Below are 26,012 nucleotides of genomic sequence, written 5' to 3'. Positions count from 1 at the left end.
TAATTTAGAGGATCATCCAGTCTAACTTGTGTTCACCATTGCATGTAACCTTTAATGCTTTTACTTTGGTCAACATATTACATTTTGTTACGGTATGGGCTGACAGCTCTCGTGAGGTTTTAGAATGGGTTACATATGAGCAGTGCTACACTAAATGTTTCTGAGATCCACTGCTTTTACACACAGAGAATCATAGAGTTGGAAGAGACCACAATGGCCATCCAATTCACACAAGTGAACTGTCAAGGACTGCTGTTAGTTTCACCACCCATGGGCCCAGATCTACAAAATTTTTGCCCCCGTGTTGCTCCAGTTATACATAACTAACTGGATGCAAAGGGATCTTGTTGTACTTTTGAGACTAACAAAGGTTCTGCAAGATCACTTTGTATACTGATCCAGACTAACATGGCTAGTCTTTGACTGAGTAACTGGAGCGATCATGGATGGTGACATGCATGTAGATGGGCATTTGAATGTGTAAAGGATTTGGATGAATTGAGAAAGGAATGTTGACAACCTTATCTTAGCAATGAGCATCTGTAGCACTGCACCTTTTCCTGTATTAACTGAGAAGCTTAGTAAAAAGAACGAGTTTTATATTGCCCTGGAAAAGAGATGGTAACAAAATAGACCCATCTCTAACCTTCCCCTTCCTCATTTCAGTCCAGTAATGGTTATAACCATCTAATGGAGAGAAGCAACAGATGCTTTTATACTTAGTGGTGCCTAATACAGGCTGGTCTAACCTGAGAACATGCTAAGGCTGTAAAAAGGAATGGCATTGGAGGATTTGGGGAAGAAGATGCAGGGCTTGATCACCTTTCCAGGAATGAGTTACAATCTGTCCCTTGAAACAAGGTTGGAAATTTTGAGCACAGATTACTGTTAATACACAACTGATTTCAGGTGTTTGATGTATGTGTGCATACTAAGGCAGTGATTTCCCATCTTGTATTTTAGTCACTGTGTGTGTGATGGTTGAACTGTACATTAAAAACTTCTTCTCTTCCTCTCTCCAATTTTAGGAGATACCCGCCCGAAGCCACCCGTGAAACCCAAGCCCTCTGTGCTGCCAAAGCCAGCCATGCCAACAAAACCTGCCCTTGGACCGCGGCAGGCTCTTTCTGAGGTGCCCTCAGCTGAAAAGATCAATTTGCTGGCTGGGCCCAAGCCATATAGCAGTGGGGCTGGCAATGCTGTTAAACGTCTTTCTTTTAGTCTCAACAAGTGCCCTTCAAAAGAAACAAGCAATGGGAAAGAGTCTACGTTGCCATTTTCCACTCCAGTCAAACCATCTGGAGATGGAGAAGAAACTGGACCTGCAAAGAAATCCAGTGCAGCAGCTGGAACTTCTGGGGAAGAATGTAAAGTGTCCTCCAGTATATGCAAGGGTAATGTCCCCTTCAAAGTGAAACCAGTGCCAGTAGCAGCCAAACCAGAGCGTTTTCCTGGGACCACAGTAGAGGAGATTTTGGCTAAGATAGAGAAACCTAACAAGGATGGGCTAAACAGTCCTGACAGACCTCGGCTGGTGCGCTCCTACTTCAGCCAGGATGGTGGCACAGCTGTTCACCTGGGACCTAAAGGTTATGCTGCTTTCCGGAGATATTCCAGTGGAGGAGAAGGGAGAGGAACTGAGCCAGAGGATTCTACATGCAGAGTCTCTGGTGAATCTGAAGAGAGCTGCTTGTCAAAAAGCAAGGAGGAAAACACAAGTTCAAATGGCCAGCATGTGCCTGAATCTGAGCAAGCAGCAGGAGCAGTAGAGAGAAACACAGATTTCCTCTCTAGGGACAGGTGAGATATTACATGATCTGTATAATTTGATACTTTCCGGAGGTTATTCTGGATTGTTGGCTTTGCAGTGTATTACCAAGTGAAAAACCTCAGGTGGGATGTGGAGCAGCAGCTGTTCCAGGTCCTTGACTGTTTGGAAAAGTTATAATAATGTGGTAGACGTATCTTCAGGGTGATCTGTTGGATTTTTTTCATGATTCTTTTACACTTGCCTCTAGGAGAGCTAAGTTATCCATGTAAGAATGAGGTTGTCACAGTTTAAAGCTGCAATCCTGAATATGCATACATAGACAAAAATCTCATTCAAATCATTGTGGCTTTTCTGTGTATTATAGTGTGGGTGGAATTTGGTTCGTTTCTCACAACTGTAGTCTTTGCAGAAGTCCAGAAGCAGCTCACTGGGGTTTCAGAGTTCTGGGTCTGGTGGTGTTGATTGTGTACTTAAGAGAAAAAATGATACATTTTAAGTGGTTTTGTCTTGGGAAGCATCTTCTCCTCAGTGTTGTAGATTATACATTAGTCTTCTATGATAGACAGTTCATTTGGGGTATAATTGTTTTCAGTAATAATCAGTCTTGTTTTCTGATGGTGGTGTATTTTTCTTGCAGCAGCTCCAGTCAACCTAGCATGAGCTGTGATGGAGGCCAAGCTGGACATAGCAGTCCACCATCTCCCCCTGGTGTGAGTTATCTGCAGCATGGCAATTCCTCCGCTGGGCTCTCTCCTTCCTGGCTGTCCTCTGTCTCAGGGGTATCTGCCACCTCTCTCCTTCTGGGCTCCCTCTCTGTAGGGTGCGTGTCTCCTTTCTCTACTAATGCTTCTCTTCAGGAAGAGATTGATAACCCAGGCAAAATTTAGCATCATTATGCACTACTCCTAGGTTTCTCAGGGCAATCTTGTGTCCCCATTTCAGTCACAGAGTATATCAGTGAAAATATCCTGTGCACTGCTTTACCCAGTGCCTGATGATTTGGGATTTGAAATATTCAGCCATATTCCTACACATTTTAGTTAGCACCTGACACTAATTGTTAGGCAGGGTAAATACTTGTAGCTTGCATGGCTCAGGGTTGAAGAATTCAAAAGCATGCTGCTTGCCAACTGCTATAGCATATAGGTTCCCCTGACTATCAGAATACTTACTTACTTTCTCACCTGTCCCCATCGCAGTAAGAAAGTGAGAGAAATAGGTTCTTGTCCTTTCAGGCTTTTAAAAAACAAAACCTGACCTAGGGTGTCTGAACCTAGTTTGTGTGAACCTAGGCTTGACTATATTTGAAAGATTAATGCAGAGTCCTGGACCCTTAGCTGAAGGGAAGAAGGCAGCCATGACTCAGTGCATACAGTTCAGTGACTTGTCAGGTATGTATGAAGTTGTTCCCAACTGCTTGGCCTGTGACCAGACCCACCAGCATGTAAGGCATAGCATCTGCTGGCTGCTTGTTTGGGGTGGGTGATAGTAATGATTAACTCTTTGTCTCTCCCAAGAAAGGAGGGGCGAAGAAAGCTTGCAGCTCCATAGGGTGTGGTCTACCTAGCTTGGCTCTTTTTCCTTTTTTGTAGGTCTAGGTGGAGAGGGACAAGGCTTGGGGTGGGGCACACAACCTTGGTGTTACTGCAGCATGTTGACTGGTCTCTTCAGCTCTCTTTTTCCCTTCCTCTTGCACTCTTTGCATTTCATTTCCTTCTGGCTTTAATGATTATGGGTTTGGGGAGGATTTTTACAGGATAAGATCAGGGAATTTATAAGCTGGAAGCAGATCTTCCAGTATATATGTGTGTGTGAGAGAGTTTCTGCAGTACAGAAATGGAGAAATTTTCTTCACAGGTTCATTCATGGGAAGGCGACAGAACTGGATATGAGACCCTTTTATTTTAAATAATAGCTTTGGGACTAGAGGGATGAGAGTGGAAGTCAAGGATTTAACTGGGATGCTTCAGATGGTTTCACAGACTAATGATTTGGTTTTTAACCTACCCTTTCCATCTTTCTCTCCCCCAGGCCTCTCAACCCCTTGCTGTGCTTTCTGCTGGAGTTACACCTGGATCCCCTGATGGCCCTCCTGAAGCTGCCCCAGGTTCCCCATATTTGCCATCAGATGTTCCCAGCATCCAAACCCAGCTTCCACCAGGTTCTCCTGATGTAGCTGAATCCCTCACATTTCCTGTTCAGGTCTCCATTGGCCCTGCCCAGGCTCCAGGTTCCCCCATGGCTCCTCCAGAGCTTTGGTCCCCTGGGTCTCCCAGTATTATAATTAAAACTTATTCAGGATGCTCCTCATCATTGGGTCTCTCAGATCTTTCTGCAGGGCCCCCAGATGTGTCTCCTCTCCCTGGGCAACCTGCCAGTTTGACCTGTACTCCTGTAGATCACAGCAAAGAAACTTCCCATTTTCTCTTGGGAGTCTCTGAGTCCCCTGGTTCTCCAAGCACTGCTCAGTACCATGTTGGCTCTGATCAACCTCCTGGCTCTCCCTCTCGTACGCAGGACTCCTCTTGCCAACTTTTCCAGGACCAAGGGTCCCTTAAGAATCGAGAGCAGAAACTCACTCTTGAGGATGAGGGCATACAGCTTTCTCAGTTGAGTCTACGCCGTGCCTCAGAGGGAGTGCTGCAGCCAAGGGGGAAACAACTGGTCAAGGAGGAGCTGGGAGGGTCCTTGGCTGTTCTGCCAAGTAAAGGCGGCCCTCCCATGGAGCGGGCTGCAGGAGGAGAGTCCAGTTGGAGCCTGTCCCAATCCTTTGAATGGTCATTCCCTAGCCGGCCTCCAGAGTTTGGTGGGAAGAGACCAGGGTCCCCTCCTCAGTCTCCCATTCAGGAGGCTGATGACACTAGCCTCTTGGAGGTAGAATTGGGAGGAAAGAGCCCTAGCCTGGAAGAGACACATGATGAATCATACTCAGAAGGACAGAGCAGGAGAGGGAAGGATACTGAGGCTTATAGGAACTCATCCTGCCTCAGTGATGCTAAAGATTCCCTAAAGAAGTCTGAAAGAGAACTGAAGTCCCCTTCAACTCTTGGATTGTCAGCTCCTGGAGGTCCTTGTGCTCGGGAAGAACTTAGCTGCAAATTGATTAACCCTATACTAGCAGCAGAGAGTTGTTTTCAAGAAGAGCAGGAGGGCTTCCTGCCTCTTGACCCTAGTCATGAGGAAGGGGCTTTACAAGCAATGGAGTCACTGCCAAGTGTTGAACAAGCTGCTCCACCTGCAGAGCCTTGCATCTTTTTCTCAGACGATTCCCAGGTGCAAATGGCTGCTTCTTGCCAGGAGGACAGTGGTGCTCTGGCACTGGCACAAGAAGGCAAGGCAGTGGATGCTGACATATTGAGGGTGACTGATCCTGACCCTGGATCTCATTGGCTGGATGAACTTCTGGCATCTCCTCCACCCAGCACTGATGACACAAAGAGAAGAGGCATGTCCAAGTCTGAAGACCCCACAGGACCAGAGGTAAAGGGACTTTGCTTTGTATGGGTCTGGAAAGTGAGGCAATGAGTGAAGAGTATTGTTAGTGTTTTTCTTCCAGGTCTTTAGAAGCTGGCATCTAACTGTCAATGTGCCTTCAAATTGCTGCTGACCTATGGCAACCCCATGAATTTCATAGTGTTTTCTTAGGTAAGGAGTTCTCAGAGGTGGTTTACCATTGCCTTCCTTTGAAATTTAGCCTGTAATACCTGGTATTTCTTGGCAGCCCCCAATCCAAGTGGATCTGATACCTTCAGGGTATTCAGGCCCTAGTAGAACCTGGAGTGCAAGGTGTTAAATGGGACCAAATGTGGCTTGGTGGGCATACATTTCTGCCTAGTAGGATAACTGATACAGGGCTTGTCTTTCTTTGTGAAGGGCAGGTCTTGGTTTTTGAGTAAGCTGCAAAGTGGTTGAACAGGTTAGGTAGCTGCAGACAGTGCAAGAACAGAAAGAGAGCCAAAATGTGCTGCCACATGTGATAATCCTTCAATCGTCCTGGGAGGAGTAGCTCCTTTTCCTCTCCAAATCCCACCTTCTTTATGTGTCAGAGTTGTTGTCAGCTGGATGGTTTTACATCCTTGCCAGCAAGTAGTTGTTGCTTGAGCACCATTACATTCTACCAAAAATTGTTAGTTATTGAACTACCCTGTATGTAGTACTGAAGTGTGTAATTAGGAAGTCATGGTTTCTCTAGACCCTGTAAAGTAACCATTCATGAAGATATTGTAATAGGTAGTGTTTTAAAAGTTCAAAACAAACAACAAACAAAAACCCCAAATGGGCCATTTAGAGTTTCAGGCGCCTGGTTTTGGGATTCCTATGCTGTACACAAATAATTCCCGTTTCCAGTGACTCTTATTTCCTTTCCCTGTTGGGGCACATAAATAACATTTTTACAACTTTTGCATCTTCCTTGCTAAAATTTCCTTGCCAGAATTTCTATATCATTCCTGTGAGCTGGTATTTTTTGCAGACACATCTCACAAAATCATCTTATGCATTTGGGGAAAAAATGACAGAATAGAACAACCCCATATCTGTTAATTCAGTATCTGCAGTTTCACTTACCCATGTCTGAAAAAATATGTTCTCTTTAGGCTTTCGAGGCTCTCCAGTGTGATTCTGTGATCAACTTCCAGCCCAAGCATACCATATAATTGCACTGAAGGACCTAAAAATTCTTAGAGAAGTGTTCCCTCTAGGCATTTCTAGGTCCTCTAGTGTGATTCTATGGTATGCTTGGGCTAGAAGTCATTTGTCTCATTGAAACTAACAGGATTCCCTGTTATCCATGGTTTCAGATGCCCACTGGGGAGTTTGGAACATAACCCTTGTGGATGGGGTTGGGTGGGTCATACAGTATAGAAATACTATAGGTGGCATAAACATATGATTGGCTACAGCTTTCAAAGATGTAGGGTCATTATGCAAGGTAGTCTATAAGTGGGGTTGACATACAATTTTTATACCTGGAAATCTTTGTTTTGGAAAATGACATGTAAGAGGTAGAAGCTATGTTACTCTGGTCCATCAGATTCAGTACTGTTTACACCAGTAGCATGCAGTCTTTCCAGAACCGTGTCACACTTTTAGTTCAAATATGTATTGGGGCTCTTAATTTTTAAATTATACATTTGTATAGGTATAGTGTTAGAACCAGTGACTGTGACTCTTGGAGACCAGGGGTTGATTTTTCAGCTTGTTCATGAAACTAATTGGGTGACCTTGAGCAAACTACATGCTCTCAGCCTTAGGGGAAGACAATGGAAAACCTCCTCTGAATAAATCTTGCTAAGAAAACCCCATGTTAGGGTCACCATAAATCAAAAACTACTTGAAGGAACACAGCAACAACAAAAGTTGTTAGGTCAGGATGACCAAGTGAGAGAATCCTGAACCATTCTATGAAGACCAGTGGAATATATTCAGTCTGTGAATCTGGTACCCTCCAGCTGTCTTGAATGACACAAACTACAGTTTGCACAGTCAGTGGTCAGAGATTATGGAAACTATACTCCAAAATATCTGGACAGAAGCAGGTTACTCTGTGCTGACCAGAAGCAGCTCCCTAGGCTTTCAGAGTTGTGGGTCTGGTGGTGTTGGTGATTAAGCCTGGGGCATCTCAATGCAGTTACTAGTCTCAAATAAAGTAGACCTATTGAGTCAATTGCTAAATGGCAAGTCAACACTTTTGCAAATGCCATTGATTCGTTGTCTTCTCTAATTCTCTAGTTGGATTTAGGATAGGATCTTTTGCATGCAAAACAACTAGTAACGCCAGAATTAAAAGTTAAGTGAATACAAGCATAGTGATGGGATGAATTTGGTAAATCATATTTCAGCTTGTCTCTTTAATGTCTTTTCTCATATTGGGTATTACTAGAAGGAGCATCTTTATTCAGTCCAGTCCCTTCTAAATGTTTGTGCGTTTCCCAATGTGTTTTCCTCTTTGTCTTGTTTTTCTTGATCAGGATCTCCTTGGATGGTCACGGAAGGACCTTTGTAGTGAGTTTGGCATTGTAGGAACAAATCGGTCTACCACCTTTGGTATGGGATGGGCTACTGGTGTCAGCAAGGTGGATTGGCCTAGTGAGACAGAACAGGATCGAGAGTTTGGCACTGGTGTACAGGACTGGCCGAGCTCATATAGTATTGGTGATACCAAAAGGCAGGATATGGAATTTGGTGCCATTCAGCAAGACTGGACCACAGGAACACCATTGCTGGGCAGTTCCAACCCAAGGCAAGAGGACTGGCTTACTGCTTATAGCAACAGTTGTACTGAGCAGCAGATTAAAGAGTCTGATTGGAGCAGCTCGTATAGCATCAGCACTGCTGAGTGTCAGGACAGAGAACCATATGTGAGGAAGCCAGGCTGGCCCAAACTCTGCAGTACTGAGGATGACCAGGGGGAGAGTGAGTTTGCAGCCAAGAAGACAGACTGGAGCAGCCAGTATCATTCTGGTGCTTCAGGAGAGATCACTTGGCCAAAGAAATGCAGTGTAGAAACTACCAGCTGTCCAGAACTGGAGATCAACATTAAATCATCTGCTGACAGCCATCAGGCGACTGAACTGAGGACTGATGATCACGGAGCTGTGGCTGCTATCTCTCACAGTGCCACATTCAGTGCCACCGAATTATTCTGGCCTGGTGAATCCAGTGCTAGTAGTGTTGACCAAATGCAAAAAGAGTTCAGTGCCCACCAGTTAAAACCACCCAATGAATATGATGCCAGGCAACTGGATTCTCAGATTAGCATCCAGCAGCACTCACAACCTAATACATATGGCTTTGATGGTAGCAGAGAACAGGATTCAGAATTGAATGCAAAAGTCAATTCTGACTGGTCCAACAGATGTGATGTGGGGGTTTCCCAAAGTCATGGTGGTGACTTCAGTGCTGAGAAGGCAGGTGGAGCTAGTGAATATGGTGACTGCCAAACAGCTTGGGAAAAAGAAGTAGATAATGGAAATAGAGACAATACCACTAAATCTGTAACTGGCAATCTGGAATTCTGTGTCCAGAACCCAGTCTGGGCTGATGATTACAAGCTGAAAGAAACTGATGCACAAGATAGTGATTTTTCTCCAAGCACAAGAGACTGTGACAAAGATGCTGATCTTTCAGGAACTGAACAGAAAAACCAGTTTGGTGCCATAGAGAAGGACCAAGCTTGCAGCTTTGGACAGTTAGATTTACCAGGTGAAAGGGTGATGATGGATGTGGAGGAGATGCGGGATAGTGTGATAGATGGGGGTGAAAACTTGAGAACTATGGCCAGGGTTGAGTTCAGAGGAATTGGAGAGGGACAGCATAAGCAGACTCAAGATCTTGGCCTCACAGATATGGATCTGTCCAGTGACTTGAAAACTGAAAACCCAGATGTCTCTAAAAAACCTACAGAGAAGGAGCCACATTGGTTCCCAGCCCTGGGCTTGGAAACCTTGTCTGTCTCATCAGAGGCAGTGGATACCAGAGAGCCAGGTGTGGGACACACAGATTTTCCCTACAGATCTGGTGCTGAAAAAACAGAGGCATCTGATACGAGGCCAAAGACTTTAGATGGGGCTGAGGAAGTGGGTCTAATACAGATGGATTGGACGGGTGCACCTAAGGAGGAACGTAAAGACTCCGGTTATCACTTTGGAGCCATTGGTTTAGAGCGCGATGTGATGCAGCACCACGGAGGAACTGGGGATTCTGCAGAGAGGTAAAGGTTTGCAATTAATATTTACTAAAGTTGGGGTGGGAGAAGACAGGTTGAATAAATGCAAGTTGATAAAGGAAATGAAATACTAATTGATTTTGTTCTTGTATTCATTTGTAAATCAACATTTTAAATAATTAGTGTATTAATTTGCTTCCTAATCAATTCCTTTCCACCCTCTCTTTCATCTTTGGTAGTTACTTCTTGTTGCCATAGGGAGCACCATATGGTATTCTTTCTGTTGTGCAGAACTGATGAATTCTTGCAGCTTCCTCTTAGGCTGCATCCACACTGCAGAAATAATATGACACCGCTTTAACTGCCACGGCTCTGGACTATGGTAATCTGGGAATGGTAGCCATTTCCATTGGTAGCCATTCCCAGAATGCCATAGCCCAGAGTCGTGGCAGGTAAAGCAGTGTCAAATTGGATTATTTCTGCAGTGTGGATGCAGCCTCAAAATTAGAAAACATTGAAGATGTGTAAATAAGCAGCAGTTGTGATGTAATAGTTGCTCTTCTTGCTTTAAAGCCATGAAGCCTCAAGATACTGTATAGAGATTTTTTTCCTTTGTTACGAAGCAAGAGACTGAAGATATGGATGCTGTAGTCCTAGTAAGCCATTGGTTTTCCCTAGTGGAGACATCCTGTGGTGTTTCCTGGCTGCCTTCCATCTGATCAGAAGAAAGCGTACAAACCTAGTAGCCACTGTGTTCACTACCATGTTTTACTGGCTTGGGAAGCACAGATTGACTACTGTGGCTGCTCTAGAATAAACTTGCATGCAGTTGCCATCACCTAAAGGCATATTTTGGTTCACCCTAGGTGAATAGACAAGGTCCTAATGACAGTTATTCTTTGTTCTGCCAGAATTACCCTCTTTGCTCTTGTGTGGTCAGTTACCCATCCATTCCAGTGTTTTGTCTTGGATGACTGCCATGTTCAGTACGATGGAAGACAAGGAGTCCAATTCTTTCTGAATTGCATTTAGTGTTTGGCTTTCAATTAGCTGTCTTGATTTGCAACATTCTGTACCAGTAGACCCCATGTCCTTTATATATAGCGTCAGAAACTCATTCAGTATGCTGTGAAGCTGCTGCCTCCTGTCATGCTCTTTTCCCATTTTTGTGGTGAATGCCAGATGAATGGTAGTATCTGTCATTCTTTTTATCATATTCTGTAAGGTTTTCTTCTTCACTCCTCCCCAAACACCTGTTATTGAATATGTTTAGGTGTTCTCATTTTAATCTTCCCTTTGCTGACTAATATTGCTTTTTGTCTTACTTTACATTTGAGAAAAAAGGTCAGCAATGACTGTTGGTGTCTTTCCCATTTCCTTACTTATTTCACTGGCAAGTACTTAAAGCCTTCCCCAGTACAGTTGGCCCTTCGTATCCCTGGGGGTTCCATTCTGCCCCCCCCCCCCCGGTGGATGCAAAATACCATGGGAGTTCAGGTCCTATTATAGTTGATTAAATGTGATGGGCACACAATTGTGTGCATACACTACCATTGTTGAGAACAGCTCAGGGCCATCCGTAGATGCTCCAGTCTGTGGATGGCAAACCCGCTGATACGGAAGACCCACTGTATTTATGATGCCAACTAGAATATTTAGGTCCTCAATTGAGCAGCATGTTAAGAGACGGACAACTGGCAGGGACTGGAGGTCATGTTGCCCCCCATGGCTTCACAACCACCCGTATTCTCCCCTTTGATGCCATCCACCTCCTCATGGGGCAGTTACAGTGGATCCTTGTTATACGCTGGGGTTTGGTTCCAAGATCCCTCGTGTATAACAAAATCCATGTATGCTCAAGTCCCATTAAGTATAATGACATAGCAAAATGGTGTCCCTAATAAAAAATGGAACATCAAGATAAATTTATACTTTTTTGGAACATTTTCAAACCGTGTATGCTTGAATCCGTGTATAAAAAATCCGTGTTTAAGAAGGGCCGACTGTACTTATTTTGCCTCCAAATAGCCAATCCTCCCTCTCAGCCACATTTTCAGGAAATTTTTGGTGCCCCTCTCATTTTTTTGAGACTAGAGAGACTTTTTTTCAAACCAGGAAGTGATCAGACTACCTGTTCTGAAGAAAAGTGTGTATAGGCAGGAAAGCTTCTCCAGGCCTAAAAAAAGGTGTGTACGTGGGGTAGGTGAGTGCCCCCCCCAAAATAGTGAAATGAGGCTGGTGGGAACACTAACTGGCCGTTTGGGAGGAAAGGTTTCAACCCCCCCACCCCTTTTCAGTATGGGATGCCAACCCCAGCTGTTTTTGACCTGCATATTTTCTTGACTCCTACCTTTGCCCCTGCTGCTTGAATCTCTCTCTTCATTCTGTGATCACCAAGCACTGTTTACATATCGCTTCCAGTAGGAGATATTAAGACTCACACTAGAACAAGCAAGGCAGAGCATTTACAATACTCCTGTACTGAAACAGTTTCAATGGCTACCGGTTTGTTTCTGAGCACAATTCAAAGTGCTGGTCATGACCTATAAAGCCCTACACAGCTTAGGTCAGACTATTTGAGAGACCATATCTCCCCATATGAACCACCTAGAGCCCTGAGATCCTCAGGAGAAGGCTTTCTCTTGGTCCCACCACTACCCCAGGTTTGCCTGATGAGAACACGAGAGAGAGCCTTCTCAGTGGCTGCTCCCACCCTGTGGAACTCCCTTCCATGGCAGACTAGGCTGGCCCTCTTGCTGTTGGCCTTTCACAGGCAGGCAAAGACATTTTTGTTTAAACAGGCCTTTTGAGATCTGGCAGACATGGTTTTACTGGGGGATGAGAGGGATGGTCTTGGATTGTTAATTTTAACTTTGTATGTTTTAAATTTTATATTTGTAATTTTTATATTTTTACGATTTTAATTGTACAATTTTAACTATTGTGTTTTATGTATGTTAGCCGCCTTGGGTCCCACTTTGGGAGAAAGGCGGGATAAAAATAAATAAATAAATAAATTTGTTGGGAGCCATGGCTAATGCAGGACCTTGCAACGCTTCATCCAGACATTGTCTCTAATCTACCTTCTCTGTGGATCTCCTGAACTTTTCTGGTAATGCATGGCTATGCCACTTGAAATGCTCTGATTGGAGAATGGGTTCTTTGCCACAATGCATTGCAGCAGACCCTTCCCTTGAGAGAGTGTTCTTCAGCCCTCTAGTGACAATATATTATCCAGCTTCCCAGCTGCTGTTTAGCTGCTTGGAAGAAAAGCTGGGAGGGTGGGCGGAAGGCTGTGCAGATGTGGAAGGGGCACCATTTTACAGACACTAAAACAGCGTGGTCAGGAAGAGTTGGATAAGCCCTACTAGCTTTTTGCTTCATGCAGTAGCCTTCAACCCCATAACAAGAGTGCACTCAAATCTGGAATGTTGCCATTACAGAATGGAGGGGATGATGGAATATGGGATGTAACGTAGAAATGTTGTGTTTTAGTAGGCTTTTATATTCTTGAAATTTTCTCATATATATATATATATATATATATATATATATATATATATTGGACTCAGAGGAAGAATTAGTTCAGTTTTATCTTGAAATAGTTGAGACTGCCATCATGTAACTCTTGCCTCCAAAAAAGCTGAGCTGGGAGTAGTGGTGATTTTGGAGTTACTCCTTGTCCTACTCAGGGTAAGATTTTTTTTTCTTAATGTTACTCCTATACCTGTAAAAAACCTCTTACTCCTTTATTCCTTACTCCTACTCCCCAGTTTGGGGAAAAGCCCCGGTTGCTTTGCAAGGCTGGTCTCTGTGTGGGTGTAAGTGTCTCTCTTTGCCTCCTAGTCCTTTTCCCAGTGCAATATAATAAAATTGTTTTTTGGTGTTTGCATGTACAATATAATAACAGGAATAAGGAGTAAAAATATACTGTATTTTGTTACTCTCTATTCCTACTCCTTTAGTCCTTACTCCTATTCCCCAGCCCTCCCAAAAAGTATGTATGGCCATAAAGATTGGTTTAGCTGCTCTGGAAGGAGGACAGGGTATGCAGCCTATGGCCTGTTACAGACTGCCAAAATAAACCTGCTTCGGGTCTCTTTGGAGGTATGTTGTTTAAATGATGCATGCATCCTAAGAATCCAGAAGCTGCACCAAAGCTGCACTCCAGTGCTTAGGAATGGAGTGTGGCTTTGGCGCGATCTCCGGACTCTTAGGACCCATGCATCATTTAAACAGCATACCTTCAAAGAGACCCGAAGCAGCTTTATTTTGGCAGTCTGTAACAGGCCATGATTAACTGAGGCCAAATCCTCCCCCATATGCCGGGTTCTGAGTTGATGAAAACTCTGGAAGGAGAGCAAAAAGGAACTCATCCCATCCCTAAAAATCTGATATTCAGAGGGGTACTTGAAGGGTATATGTGGGATATTTTGAGAATCTGTTAAGTTCTTTTCCACTGTTCTGACTAATTGTTGATAGATCTAGGACTTATGAATTTGTCTATGCTTTCAAATTAGGATATACAGTGGTGCCTCGGGTTACGAAATTAATTCGTAACGCGGCCGCTTTCGTAACCCGAAAAGCCTTCGTAAGCCGAATTGCCATAGGCGCTAATGGGGAAAAGCCGCGATTCCGTGCGAAAAAGCCGAAAAAAGCACCAAAAGTTTTTTCGTAACCCGAAAAAACATTCGTAACCCGAAACAATAATTCCCTATGGGATTTTTTCGTATCCCGAAAATTTCGTAACCTGGGTATTTCGTATCCCGAGGTACCACTGTAACTACATGTTATAGATAAATGTATAGACCATCAGCTCAAAAATCAACTTCAGAGAGAAGAAAGGCAACCTTAAGTAGCCAACTTACCTAAAGCATTTTTCTCTTGCATGCAGATGATATCATTGCCATTGAGGATAGGAATCTGCTCTTTTTTGTGGTTGGTGGTGACTGTATTTAGTTTGAGCTCCTTAGCTGGCAAATGTACCTTATTTTTTGGGCATACTGATACATACTCCTCTAAGGCAGTGATTCTCAGTCACCTTTCTGCGTGCCAGTGGTGGGAAACAGAAGTAAGGGGATGTAGATGCTTTGGTCATAGCAATAAAAATTATTCCAGTAATACTACTGCAATTTATATTCTTTGTGTTTTACAGCTACCATAGTAGTAAACATATTCTGAACATCTGCATTATAATTTAAAACATCAATTTTATTATAACTCTCTGCTACTAACAGATTTGCAGTGTTTACTTGTGCTTGCTTCTAAAATACTACTGCAATTCTTATGTCTTTAAAATTTATTGTAATTGAAAAAATGTAGTAACAAAATATTTATAAACTTACATATTCTCTTTTAGGAAAAAAAGGTGATGTTTTTATTTCTATCATGGAGGAACTTGGGTTCTTTGATACAGTGACTGGTCAGTGTTAACATACAAAAGGCTGAGTCACTGCTTTAAGGTTATCATATTCTTTGGGTAAGGAGCAAAGTTGACATTTGGTTATAGAACTGAGTTGTCTTCAGTCTACATCAAATACTATGCAAAAGAAAATGTGGGTACGTTGAATGCTTTCCTATCTACCTACCTATCTCCCTCCCTCCCTCCCTCCCTTCTGTACATTAATAGTTGGAAAAACCTGTGAATGCTTGATGGAAATTTCTGCATTAAAAAAAGAGTACTTTTGATTTCTTTGGATGTAAAGCTATCCATCAAGTCTGCAGTTCATATACTTTGGTTTATAAGAATCTCATTATTCTGTTTGCCTTATGGCCATGGGAAGAATACCTCAGTATGTGTAATTGCCATAGAAAATAATTAGACGTAGAGGGCAGTAAATACAAGGGTATTATCCTATGTCATGCTTGGAACAGCCTTGTGAGTTTGGCTAGGTAGAAAGATGCTGGCTGGTACAACTTAGTTTTGGTTAAATAGGGATTTGAACCTGGGATTCTGCAGGTTCTGTTATGGAATCCTAACCATTTGGCCACCACTGCTTTCAGATTTGAGATCTTGTCTACACTTCTTGGTTGGTGTGTAACAGGCTACTTCTGAACAGGTAATTTCTTACATAAGAAGCCTACTGAACCTATGCACCTGGTACCATAAACTGTTTATCTCTGTACTGATCCCTGGAAATCCAAATGAGAAACTGGGAACTGTCAAAATCACCTCAAGTGACAGTCCCTGAGATTGTCCACTGATTGACATTCCCATACATGTTCATGCCTCTTCTGATAGTCCTGTTCTGGATATTTAAAACACTTCTGGCCATAGGGACTGTCTTTTGAGAAGAATTTGAGAATCATCAGAAGCATGGTAGAGTTTTCCAGTAGATGGAGCACACTATACATTCATCATATATTCTTTCCTGTCCTCCCTATCCTTGTCTTTCGTTCATACCCCTTTTAACCTTCAGTATTTCCACCCCCTTACCCTTGGTTGCCCCATTTGTGATAACAAGAATCTGAACATAACAATGACAATAAAAACTATATATTCAAGCAACATTAAGTGTGGCAGTGTATCTCAGGTACATGATTCTCAACACAGAGTCAGGATTTACTTATGTCTGCCTTTGTTCCGCGCACTGTTCTAGAATCTCTGACTATGTTCCCATTCTCTTGTCTTCTCATAAAGAACGTGTCTGAGACTAGTTTCCTATTATGACCTCAGCTGAGCCTGTGTATCTTGTAATCCACAGAAATGGATCTAGTGTGGTTTTGCAGCCCACTAATTAAGGCTATGCAAGGTTGATTAAGGGTAAGCATTGTTAAATGAGAGAGTCACATTGAATAGAGTTAGGATTTCCTTCTGAGTAAACATGCCTAGGGTCATATTCCTGGTTGGTGCCCTGCTGATACTGTAAAAAAGGGAGGTTGTCAGATTATTGCATTACAGCTGATGAGTCATAAACTGTAAAGATTTGCCACAGAGGCAGTTAATACAGTTGCATACAACACGCTGTCCATTATCATGTGCTAGCTCTTTGAGATAATCACATAGCTTTGCTTGTATTTCTCTTGGCACTAAGAAATTTCTTTTTCCTGTCTGCTTTGATGCAGCCAGTTCTCCTGGCTCGTTATACCCTTTTGTTTCTTAACACCCACTTGCCACTCTTTCAAAGAACCAGTTCCACCATGAAAGAAACAAAAACCTTGTTTTTTCTTTTTTAAAAAAGGAAATATATAAGTTTATAAATATTGTTATTACAGTTATCAATTACAGTAAACTTTAAAGACACAAAATTTGCAGTATTTCAGAAACAAACACAGGTTAATACTGTAGAGCTGCCTTGGCTCATGTGAACTCACCTGTATCATGCATCATGTTATACCATATGATTCTTAAATATCATGATCTGTAGGATGAGTCCAACTGGAGACATTTTATTGCTTCTGTAATAATAGAAGGTATGAATCCTCCTATCTAATGTTGTGGATTTTATATTAGCTTTTCATTGTACAGTCGGCCCTTCTTATACACAGATTTTTTTATACACGGTTTGAAAATGTTAAAAAAAGGTATAAATTTCAAATATCAAATCTTGATTTTCCATTTTTTATATTTAATGGGACAAAATCCACGGATTTTGTTATCCACGGGGGATCTTGGAACCAAACCCCAGCGTATAACAAGGGTCCAGTGTATTTGGAAAGCATCTGATAGCCCTTTCATAGTTCACTTCCGCTTTCATACTTTTTCATTGTGCTTATGCAACTGAAAAAAAATATTTTAGAAGGAGAATATCCAATATGGAAAAACACTGAAGAATGGAACTGTTAACATGATGTGTGTATATAGAGAGATCTTGTAGCACCTTTGAGACTAACTGAAAGAAAGATGTTGGCAGCATGAGTTTTCGTAGACTTCAGTCTATTTCCTCAGATGCTTTTGGTGGAGGAAGTAGACTGAAGTCTATGAAAGCTCATGCTGCCAACTTCTTTCTTTCAGTTACCCTTACAGGTGTTACAAGATCTCTCTACATACTGATTCTACAGACTAACATGGCTATATCTTTGAATTCTACCAAGATGGTGGATGTATCTTGAGAGGAGACTAGCAGATATGGGGAAATCCTATGGGGGAGAAAACTAGCAAGATGGTGGGAAGAAAGGGTTTTGAGGAACCACTGATATTCTTTATCTCAATCCTGAACAGAAGATGCCATAGTCAACGACTTTCCAGTCCTAGCTGCCTGCTGGAAGAGATGATTTCTAACAGTGCTATCAAAGAAATAGTACAGCAGAAGAGACCCACCTCTTTCCCTAGTTACCATTCAGAAGAAGGAAAGAGACAGAGCAGCTTGCCTGTTAACATTCATAAGAAGGAAGGAGACAGAGCAGCTGAAGAGGCTGGGTTAAAGGCATCTCCTCTCCCAGCTGAGCATGATGAAAATATTTTGTCAGTTGTGGATGGCGGGGATGGCAAGTTACAAAGTGGAAATGAGAGTCTGCCACATCTGGAAGCAAGGTCACTGAGCCATCCCGAGCAAAATGGAAGCCAGGCTGTGCTACCTCTGTCCCAGGAAGGCCAGGCTTTAGAGGAAACAGAAGCAGTGACAAGGGAAGACTTTATCTTCTTGGAGGTAAATACTACCCTGGATATTTATGAGATGCCTTCTTGACTCTTGTGAAACCTCTGCTTCTTTCACTGGCCATGCTTATAGAGCTTGGAAAAGTTCCTTTTTGAACTCTAGCTCCCAAAATCCCACAGCCAGCATAGCCACTGGCTAAGCCTTGGCTATGCCCTTACCCTATACAGCTATGCTGAAATTTGAAAGCTTTCTGTTATTCTTAAATTTGTTGCTGTTTCCTTTGAGAGAAAGTGTTATAGTTCATATTAGTTTGACAACAACCTTTTGCTATATACAGAGATGCCTCTGCACTTGCTTATCTGTCCTAGTGGTGCTGAGTTTTGGGCATTGATTGATCCAGATGATTTCTGGGTGCAGTAGAAGTGCTGGAGTTGTGTGGCATTGCTCTTCATTCCTGAGGGAGAGAATATGTCACTCTGATCTTTCCTTCCCCTGTTCTGTATGCATTCAGGATACAGAGGTTCTTGACAGCACTGCGTACCGTGACCGTGCTAATTTGGGCCGTAAGCGGGGTCATCGGGCACCAGCCACCCGGTCTGGAGGTGCTCTTTCAGATAGTGACAGAAGCAGCTGGATGTTTAAAGATTCCACAGGTAAGAAGAATGTTGAAAGCTGGGCTTGGCTGTGGTTTGCATGCAACTTTTTTCAGTGTATTATTGACCCTTGTATTGCAGGGTATGTGTGTGTGTGTTTCAGTACGCCCTACCTGGTTATATCAGTTGTGTGTGCTATGTTTCTGTGAATCTGTCCCCTTTGTTAGGTTATTTGACTTACACCCCAAAAAGCCCTGAGTAACTTAGATTCCATTCCCGGCCAGGCAGCTGTAATAATACATACATACTATAATAATGTATGCAAAGGGATCTAGTAGCATCTTTGAGACTAAGTGAAGGAAAGAAGCTGGTAGCATGAGCTTTCTTAGACTTGAGCTTATTTCCTCACATGCATAGGGTGGAGTGTGCTTAGGCTTAGCTCCAAATTTCAGCAGATGAGCCAAATACTGTGTGGCAAACTATAATGAAGATAGCTGGCAAGATTTTCCCAGGTTGCTTGTCTTTACTGTGCTCTAGGCACTGTGCTTTAGAATGTATTTTGGATTCTGTCACTCAGAAATAACAGAAATGAATTGGAATGTGTCACACAGCATTAGCCTAGGTTCACCTATGTTGTTTACACTACCATTTGTCTTTTTTAGAGCCTCAAACAGCTTCTGCAGCCTCAGATGAAGACGTCCATGAAGAGCCAAGAAGCAGGAAGACACGTAATTCTCCATTGTCCAAGGGAGTAAAAGTGCCCCTCTTCCCAGGCCTCAGCCCTTCTGCATTGAAGGTAGAATCTTGTGTGGGTGGATCAGCATAAAGAATCATACAATGAGAATAAATATTAGGGTGGGTTTCAAGATTGGTTATTGGAAATCAGAATGTTCAAAGTCAAATTGCCAACTTGAAATCAAAGTAGTGAACAGGGAAGAAGAAAGGTGAGGATCTTATTCTCTAGACCTTGTCAAGACAGCTGTGATAAGTGTTTTGCTAAGTCCTGCTTCTAATCCTGTTGTGCTTGACCCTAGGCTAAGTTGAGAGGGCGAAAACTTTCTGCTGAGGAAGGTGATCCACAAAGTGAGGTCAAGGAGGCCCCTGTACAGCGCTCTAAATCATGCAAGATGGCTAACATCAGTGGGAAGCCTTTGGTGCTTCCACCCAAGCCAGAGAAATCTTCAGGGTAGGTGTATGGTGCTTGTGGTGGAAGAGAGATTGTAAAATGGGCTGTGGTGTTATATCCATGATTGCCAGAACTGGTACAAAAAAAGGTGTGATGTGATTATTTAGCAGTTGTAGCAAGAAAAAGGGAGCACCCAACACTAATATACAAATAAATGAGAAAAAAATAATAATTTATACTTATAGTGATCTATGTTTTCTTGGTGTCATTGCTTCTGCAGCCAACATGGCAGCACCTGTTCACAAGAGGAGAGTATTATACTTCAGAGGAACACCATTTGTAGAAGTTCTCTCTCTCCCCTTCTCCCATATATATGGTTGAAACTTTCGGGAGGATAATCTCTCAGAGCAGCCCAATGAGAGTGTGTTTAATGGACATAGAATGCTGTCTAATTGGTTTTGGGTGGGGAAATAAAAAAAAAAGGAGGAGGGAAGAATGGAATGGAGTGGTTGGAATCCTGAGCATTTTGTTGTCCATCCCACTGGTCTAATCCTAAAGGTGTAGCAGCGCTCTTGTTGGTTCCTTTTGGACATCAACACCATTTTTCCTTTTTAGCTAGGGAGGACAGCCTATGGTCCTCCAGATGTTTTGGACTGCAGTTATCACATGGGAAGAATGTTTCTCAATTTCGAAAGAAAAGAAAGTAGGGCCAATTCGGAAATGAACACAAGTATGTGGATGGTTATCCATAGAAGAACACAGCCCCCATCCCAAAGCCAAAGTAGTGCGAATGCAAAAGAAATTATCATATGAGTATGTACCTTTCGTAGTCTAGAATTCAAATTAGCATCCCTCCACATGCGCAGTGAGAACAGAATTGGATCGTGACCTTTTTACACTTCCAGCGGGGCACCCCCTCAACAGTGGAATGACTTGTCTTTTTAATGCTGACATTGAGTTAGACTGTGATATGACATTTAGCTATGTTACATGAGTGAATGGTAAGTATCCAACCTGTTGGAGCTGGGATGGAAAGCTTGTAGTACTCAGCCTGATTTCATGTAGATAGTAGCAGAGATAGTGAGTGCTATGCAATGCTACAAAATCTGCTGATTTTTGGATCTGGCTGTGTCTGAAATGACTTTTTATTAGAGTCAAAAGAACTTCCTTAAAGAAGGTCTTGCATTCTTGTATTAAAAGAACAACTGGCATTCAGTGGTGTTAGCAGTGAATCTAAATCTGAAATCTCTCCTTTTTAAATACAGTATGTATCAACTTTTAACTACCTGACTCCACTTTTGACATCCCAAAATTATGTTAAGACCACAGTTGGTAAAAATTTCCTTTCTGGATCACAACTTCCAGTATCCCTCAGTGGCCATGCAGGGGAATCTGGGAGTTGCAGTCAAAAACAGTAACTTTTCCAAAGTGGTGAAATGGTGAAACTCTTAACGTTGTACTTTTAACTTTGAGAATTGTTTCTTCCCATGTGAACTTGTTCAGCAGCTCTTCCACCGCAAGGGTGTTCTTCTGAATTCCCTTGCTGTTAAAGGTACAGCAGGCAGGCATGCTGGGGGAGGGGGGAGGGAGGTGTTCTCTGTTTTGGTGCTCTGATAACGGGAGATCCTGCTTAGGGAATGAGGGTGCACTTGGCTTCCTCACTGCCTGCCTTTCAGTGAGTGACGAAGACTGCTTTAATCTGGAAAGCTTTCACTTAAGCCCACCTTTCACTGTGTTTGAACTATTGCTTTAACTGTTTTATTACTGGGATTATATTTGTGACTTGTATGTTATAACTGTAGCTGTGGTTTTACTAAAGCCATTTTGATATGTTTAAGCCAGCAACGGAGAGATAGTAATAACTGAAATAAATAAATAAATAAAATAATAATAATGAATACCTGTTTGGGGCAATGCTTGTTACTGATGTGTGGTGACTTATAGCTTCCACATAGGCCACTGACCTGTGTTGATTCCCTGCCTGCCACCCAAGGGAGGTATCAGACTTAGAGAATGCAGTTAGCAATGTAGCACCCTAAGGTCTTGTTTCTTGTGTTTTGTCTTTTTGCGTGTATAGGGGTAATAGGGGAGGAGGTTGGAATAATGTGTGATGGCATGTCAATGTGAATAGCATGTGAACTATTTATATTAGAACCACTTCTTGTCTGCCTGCGCCAGTGTTTAAAAAGTTCCTTTTTTTCCGAAGGGAATTTGATGTATAATGCGTGTATCTACACGTGTGTGCATGCATGTATAGTAAATGGGATATCAGTGCAAACACAATTGGTTCTGGGTTTATACCAGTTTCCCCTGGAATGTGGGTCACTCTTATTGCTGTACATTACAGTACTAGCTTACTGCTTTTTAATCATTTCCTGAATCCCTAGGTCAGAAACATCCTCACCTAATTGGCTGCAAGTTCTGAAGCTGAAAAAGAAGAAATAATAAAACAAACATTCAGGCAAGTGACTCATCTGTGGGGCTTGATACTAGCTTCCCAAACAGGTATCTGATTCCTGATACCTGTGCATGTGGAATCACTATTGCTTGCTAAGTACGCTACATACAGCAAACATGGCCTTTTTATTCAGAAGGTACAGGAAACTGGGGCCAGTATTCCCATAGGAACAAAAACTTATTTGTTATGTGTCAAGCAAGAAGGCCACTGTATTTATTAACAGTTGGAGAATCTTTATCCCCTCTGACATTTGTCAGTGGTAATTGCACTGTGTATGGGGTTCGTCCCTGTGCTAGTTTATCTGATCTCTGTATGTCAGATGTGTATTTCTAGTCTAATAGCTGAATTTCATGTCCTTGTCAAATTGGACACTGGCTAAAATACAGCTGCTAGATTAGGGTTGTGAAATGAACCTTTTTACTTCCCCTTCCTAATAAGGATGCATTTCTCTCAGTATCAATCTAGTGTTGCCACAGGAGGCTGTGATCTTCTTTAGGACAAGACTGTCGCTCAGGTGGCAGTGGTGGTGGGGGTGGGGGGGGGGGGCTTTTGGCTTTCTCCTTGCTGCTGAGCTTCAGCTCCCATGACCCCTCATCAGTGGCTGTGCTGGCTAGGGCTGTTGGGAAGTGCTGGGAGTCCAACATCAGGAGGGCCACAGGTTGCACTCTTGCTACAGAAAGAAGAGCAGCATGAATGTGCAGAGGCTGCACTGGTAAATTCTTATACATTACCCACATTGGAAAATAATGCACAGGTTGGGCTACCTACCAAAAGGAGATATCCTCCAGGATCATGAGGAATGCTCTCGTCTGGTACTTTGAATCTCCATTATAACTCACAGTAAAGGGAGTCTAGAGCTTTTGTCAACAGTCATAGGGTAACTCACATGGCATAAGATTACAGATACAAGACCCAAAGGCAATTCATGTATATGGATTTTTTTGTGAATAGGTAAGGGAACTGTAATCTCACCAGTGAGATGCAAGGCTGAAGAGGAGTGCTCATTACAGAACTGTTGCCAGGAAGCACTTCACTGGATTGAAGTATGACTTGGGTACTGCAAAAGCATGTGGAAAGAAATGACCCTTAGTCTCCTGTTGGTTGGTCCTTGCCCTCTAGTGGGCACTGCTGGGCATCATTTGCAGTATCATTGAAAGAAGTACATACATTTCATTAAATCAGTTTGATTTGATGCTGATTTTGTAAACCATCTAATAAAATTATGTAGTAGGAGAAAGAGGGAGACTTTTCTTCTTAGGCATCCTAATTAAAAGAGATCAAGATGGTGGTAGGGTTTGTCACAATGCTCAACTTCGCAGTTGAGAAAGGTCACATCCATTCAAATGTGCTTCTCCTTAGGGTTTGGAGGTTTATGTGGGGAACTAAACTGTAAAACATTGTGTCAGAGTTTGACAGCAGTACACAAGTGTATAGATAGGGCCCTCCCACACACTACAAAGAACAACCCTGCCAGTCTTTGTAATTCCTGTCATATTCTTTTTGTTTCAGATGTTGCTATCCTGCTATTGGGGCCTTGACAGCAGATGTTCCAGTGAGCTGTTCATGGGTGTGAGGCAGGATGGTGGGTTTAGAAACAGAGTCCCCATGTAACAACTTTGAGGGATCATGGGGGGGGGGGGGGGGGGGGGGTGGGGGGGGGAGAGGGAGAGGATGAGGCACATTTATGCACTTTGTATTACATTCACTCACTCATGCATATGGCGGTCAGATTCTCTCTGCTGCTATCTTGGCTGTTTCCTCCTCCTTTGTTTTTCCTTCTTATACCACATACAGTTATATAAAGTCTCTATTTTTTGTAATCAGTCAAGGAGCTTCATTCTGGCCCCTTTTCTTTCACCCCAAGGTAGGGAGGGAAGACAAAGAGGTGAGGCTTCTGCTTATCTCTGCTGCAATATAATGCATTTCAGACAAAAGAGGAATGAATTTTCCCCCTCAATCACTTGAAACAAATAAAGGTTTTATGGTTATGGAAGCACCGTGTTTGTAGTGTGCTTGTGTGTGATCCTCTGATCTGTATCCTGAGCCAAGCCTTGTTACTTGGCAACAGACTCCTGATATGGGCAGACAGCAGCAGGGGTTATAATGAAATGCTGGCAAAGAATGATCATGTTTTGCTTTTAAGAGAGAAAAAACAGCAGTCTTTCATACAGATTTTCTGTTCTTCAGAATTATTTTCATTTCTTTCTACTTTCTGGTTTTAGAATGAACATAACTATTGGAATACTTGATCTGATTTGTTAGCTGCTTTCATGAGTCAAGAGAGAGAATTTTAGATTGTGAGGAGGGAACCATGCCCCTCGGCAAATATGTTAAGGATGAAAGCATAGCTGCAGCACTCCATGTACATACATTCACCATATTTTCCTTATATCCAATATCACATTAGCAAAGGCATTATCAGGATATGGACCTCAGTGTAGCCAAATGGCATAATCTACATGCAGGGTTGCAGTACCAGCAGGCTTTGAGGGACTCAGAGGTTTGCAGAAGTTCAAAAGTTTATAAAATAAAAATGGTTTAAAAGGGGTCATGGAGGAACTGAAATGGGAGATGATGAACTGCTGACTGTTGGGGGATTGGAATGGAATTTACTAAGTGGGTATGACTGGCAATAGGAAGATGCAGCACAGTAACGCTCTGTAGTACATTCTGCTGTACATATCTACTGTAATCCTCGCCAGGACTAAAAATGGAGAAGACTGTTATTGTTCATTTGAAGCAGAATCTGGTTGTGCATGGTGCTGGCCAGCTCTGATGATTCTTAATTGCTTGCTGCTTTATATTATCAAGGATTTTACCCTCCTCATAGGAGTCCTGAAGAGTTTAAAGCAGAGGGCAGGCAACCCTTTCTGGCCCAAGGACTATATGCAGAGCGAGGTGGGACATCAGGGCTGCACATGTATGTGTGTGTACGTTCCAGCATCCCATCCCATTTAACCAGTATGGCCTGTGCCCTACCAGCCTATTGAAATTAGTAAATGGGATTCCTAGAAGGGTAAAGTTGAACCTCTACCCCTCCCTTCAGTAATACCCGTTCAGATGTTTTTCCTTTGCTATTAGCAGCAGGGGAAGAATTGATTGAAGATTGTTTGGACGGGAGTGATGTTAAAATCCCCTCATCCCATTTATGATTACCGACCTATGCTGCCACTAATGCTGAAACAGTAGCCTTCCCACCTCAACCCCTGCTTGCTTACTGATCAGTTGGACTGTGGAGAAAAAGTGAATGAAAGCACAACAGGACTCTCTTTTTTTTCTTTTAAAAATGTATCATTGCATACACCCTCACTCCTCTCTAGCTTTTCCAGGCATTTTACTGGATGTGTATAATGCAAATACAAGTTATCCCACAGCTCAAGATTTGATGCACCATAAGGAAACCCATCCTTAGAGAAGAAAAGTAGGACCAGCTGACCAAACTCCTATTCCTGAATTGCAGTCATGGCTGCATATTGCTACTCTTGAGTTCCCTTTTTCAAAGTTGTTGTGCTTTATGGGCTCTTGGTGGGTTCTGCAAGGATTGAGATGAGAAGGTCAGAACAGAAGCCATACTTGTCTGCATGATAGATACAAGCAGTTTTTTTTGGTCACAAAGTCACAGGTTAGCAACGTAAGTGACTTCTGCTAGGTATTGGATTTAGTCATTCCCTGATGTGTTAATGCACAATTTGTTCCTTTGTTTAACCTGAATTGAACCTAACAATTTATTGTTTTCAAAAACTGCCATTTCACATCCCTTTGATTGAGGGTTTGCCCGAAGCAATGTCTTTCAGCCACCAGAGGCCACTGTGGCACTTGCTAAATTAGTAGCCAACAGATCTTGTTCAGCTGAATTTAGAT

At 42.6% G+C, this 26,012-nt stretch overlaps 1 protein-coding gene across 3 annotated transcripts in view; it reads left to right on the top strand.

The window, feature by feature from the left end:
• The window catches only part of TNKS1BP1 (tankyrase 1 binding protein 1), a 33,899-nt gene extending 9,755 nt beyond the window's left edge, over window positions 1–24,144 (top strand). For 2 of the 3 annotated variants that reach the window (XM_042447785.1, XM_042447791.1), the window contains exons 3-12: window positions 1,029–1,800; window positions 2,409–2,481; window positions 3,803–5,251; window positions 7,741–9,482; window positions 17,599–18,025; window positions 18,486–18,627; window positions 19,230–19,363; window positions 19,602–19,753; window positions 22,081–22,154; window positions 23,661–24,144. In XM_042447785.1, coding sequence (XP_042303719.1) covers window positions 1,029–1,800; window positions 2,409–2,481; window positions 3,803–5,251; window positions 7,741–9,482; window positions 17,599–18,025; window positions 18,486–18,627; window positions 19,230–19,363; window positions 19,602–19,753; window positions 22,081–22,138 — 4,949 coding nt within the window. In that variant the 3' untranslated portion in view covers window positions 22,139–22,154; window positions 23,661–24,144. The remainder of the gene's footprint in view (window positions 1–1,028; window positions 1,801–2,408; window positions 2,482–3,802; window positions 5,252–7,740; window positions 9,483–17,598; window positions 18,026–18,485; window positions 18,628–19,229; window positions 19,364–19,601; window positions 19,754–22,080; window positions 22,155–23,660) is intronic. The other variant, XM_042447801.1, reaches the window with a different exon arrangement.
• The last annotated feature ends 1,868 nt before the right edge of the window (window positions 24,145–26,012 follow it).

Source organism: Sceloporus undulatus, chromosome 1, assembly GCF_019175285.1.
Source record: "Sceloporus undulatus isolate JIND9_A2432 ecotype Alabama chromosome 1, SceUnd_v1.1, whole genome shotgun sequence".
NCBI classification, from domain to species: domain Eukaryota; kingdom Metazoa; phylum Chordata; class Lepidosauria; order Squamata; family Phrynosomatidae; genus Sceloporus; species Sceloporus undulatus.
Note: the sequence above shows the minus strand (reverse complement) of the source record. Positions and strands in the feature narration are given on the sequence as shown.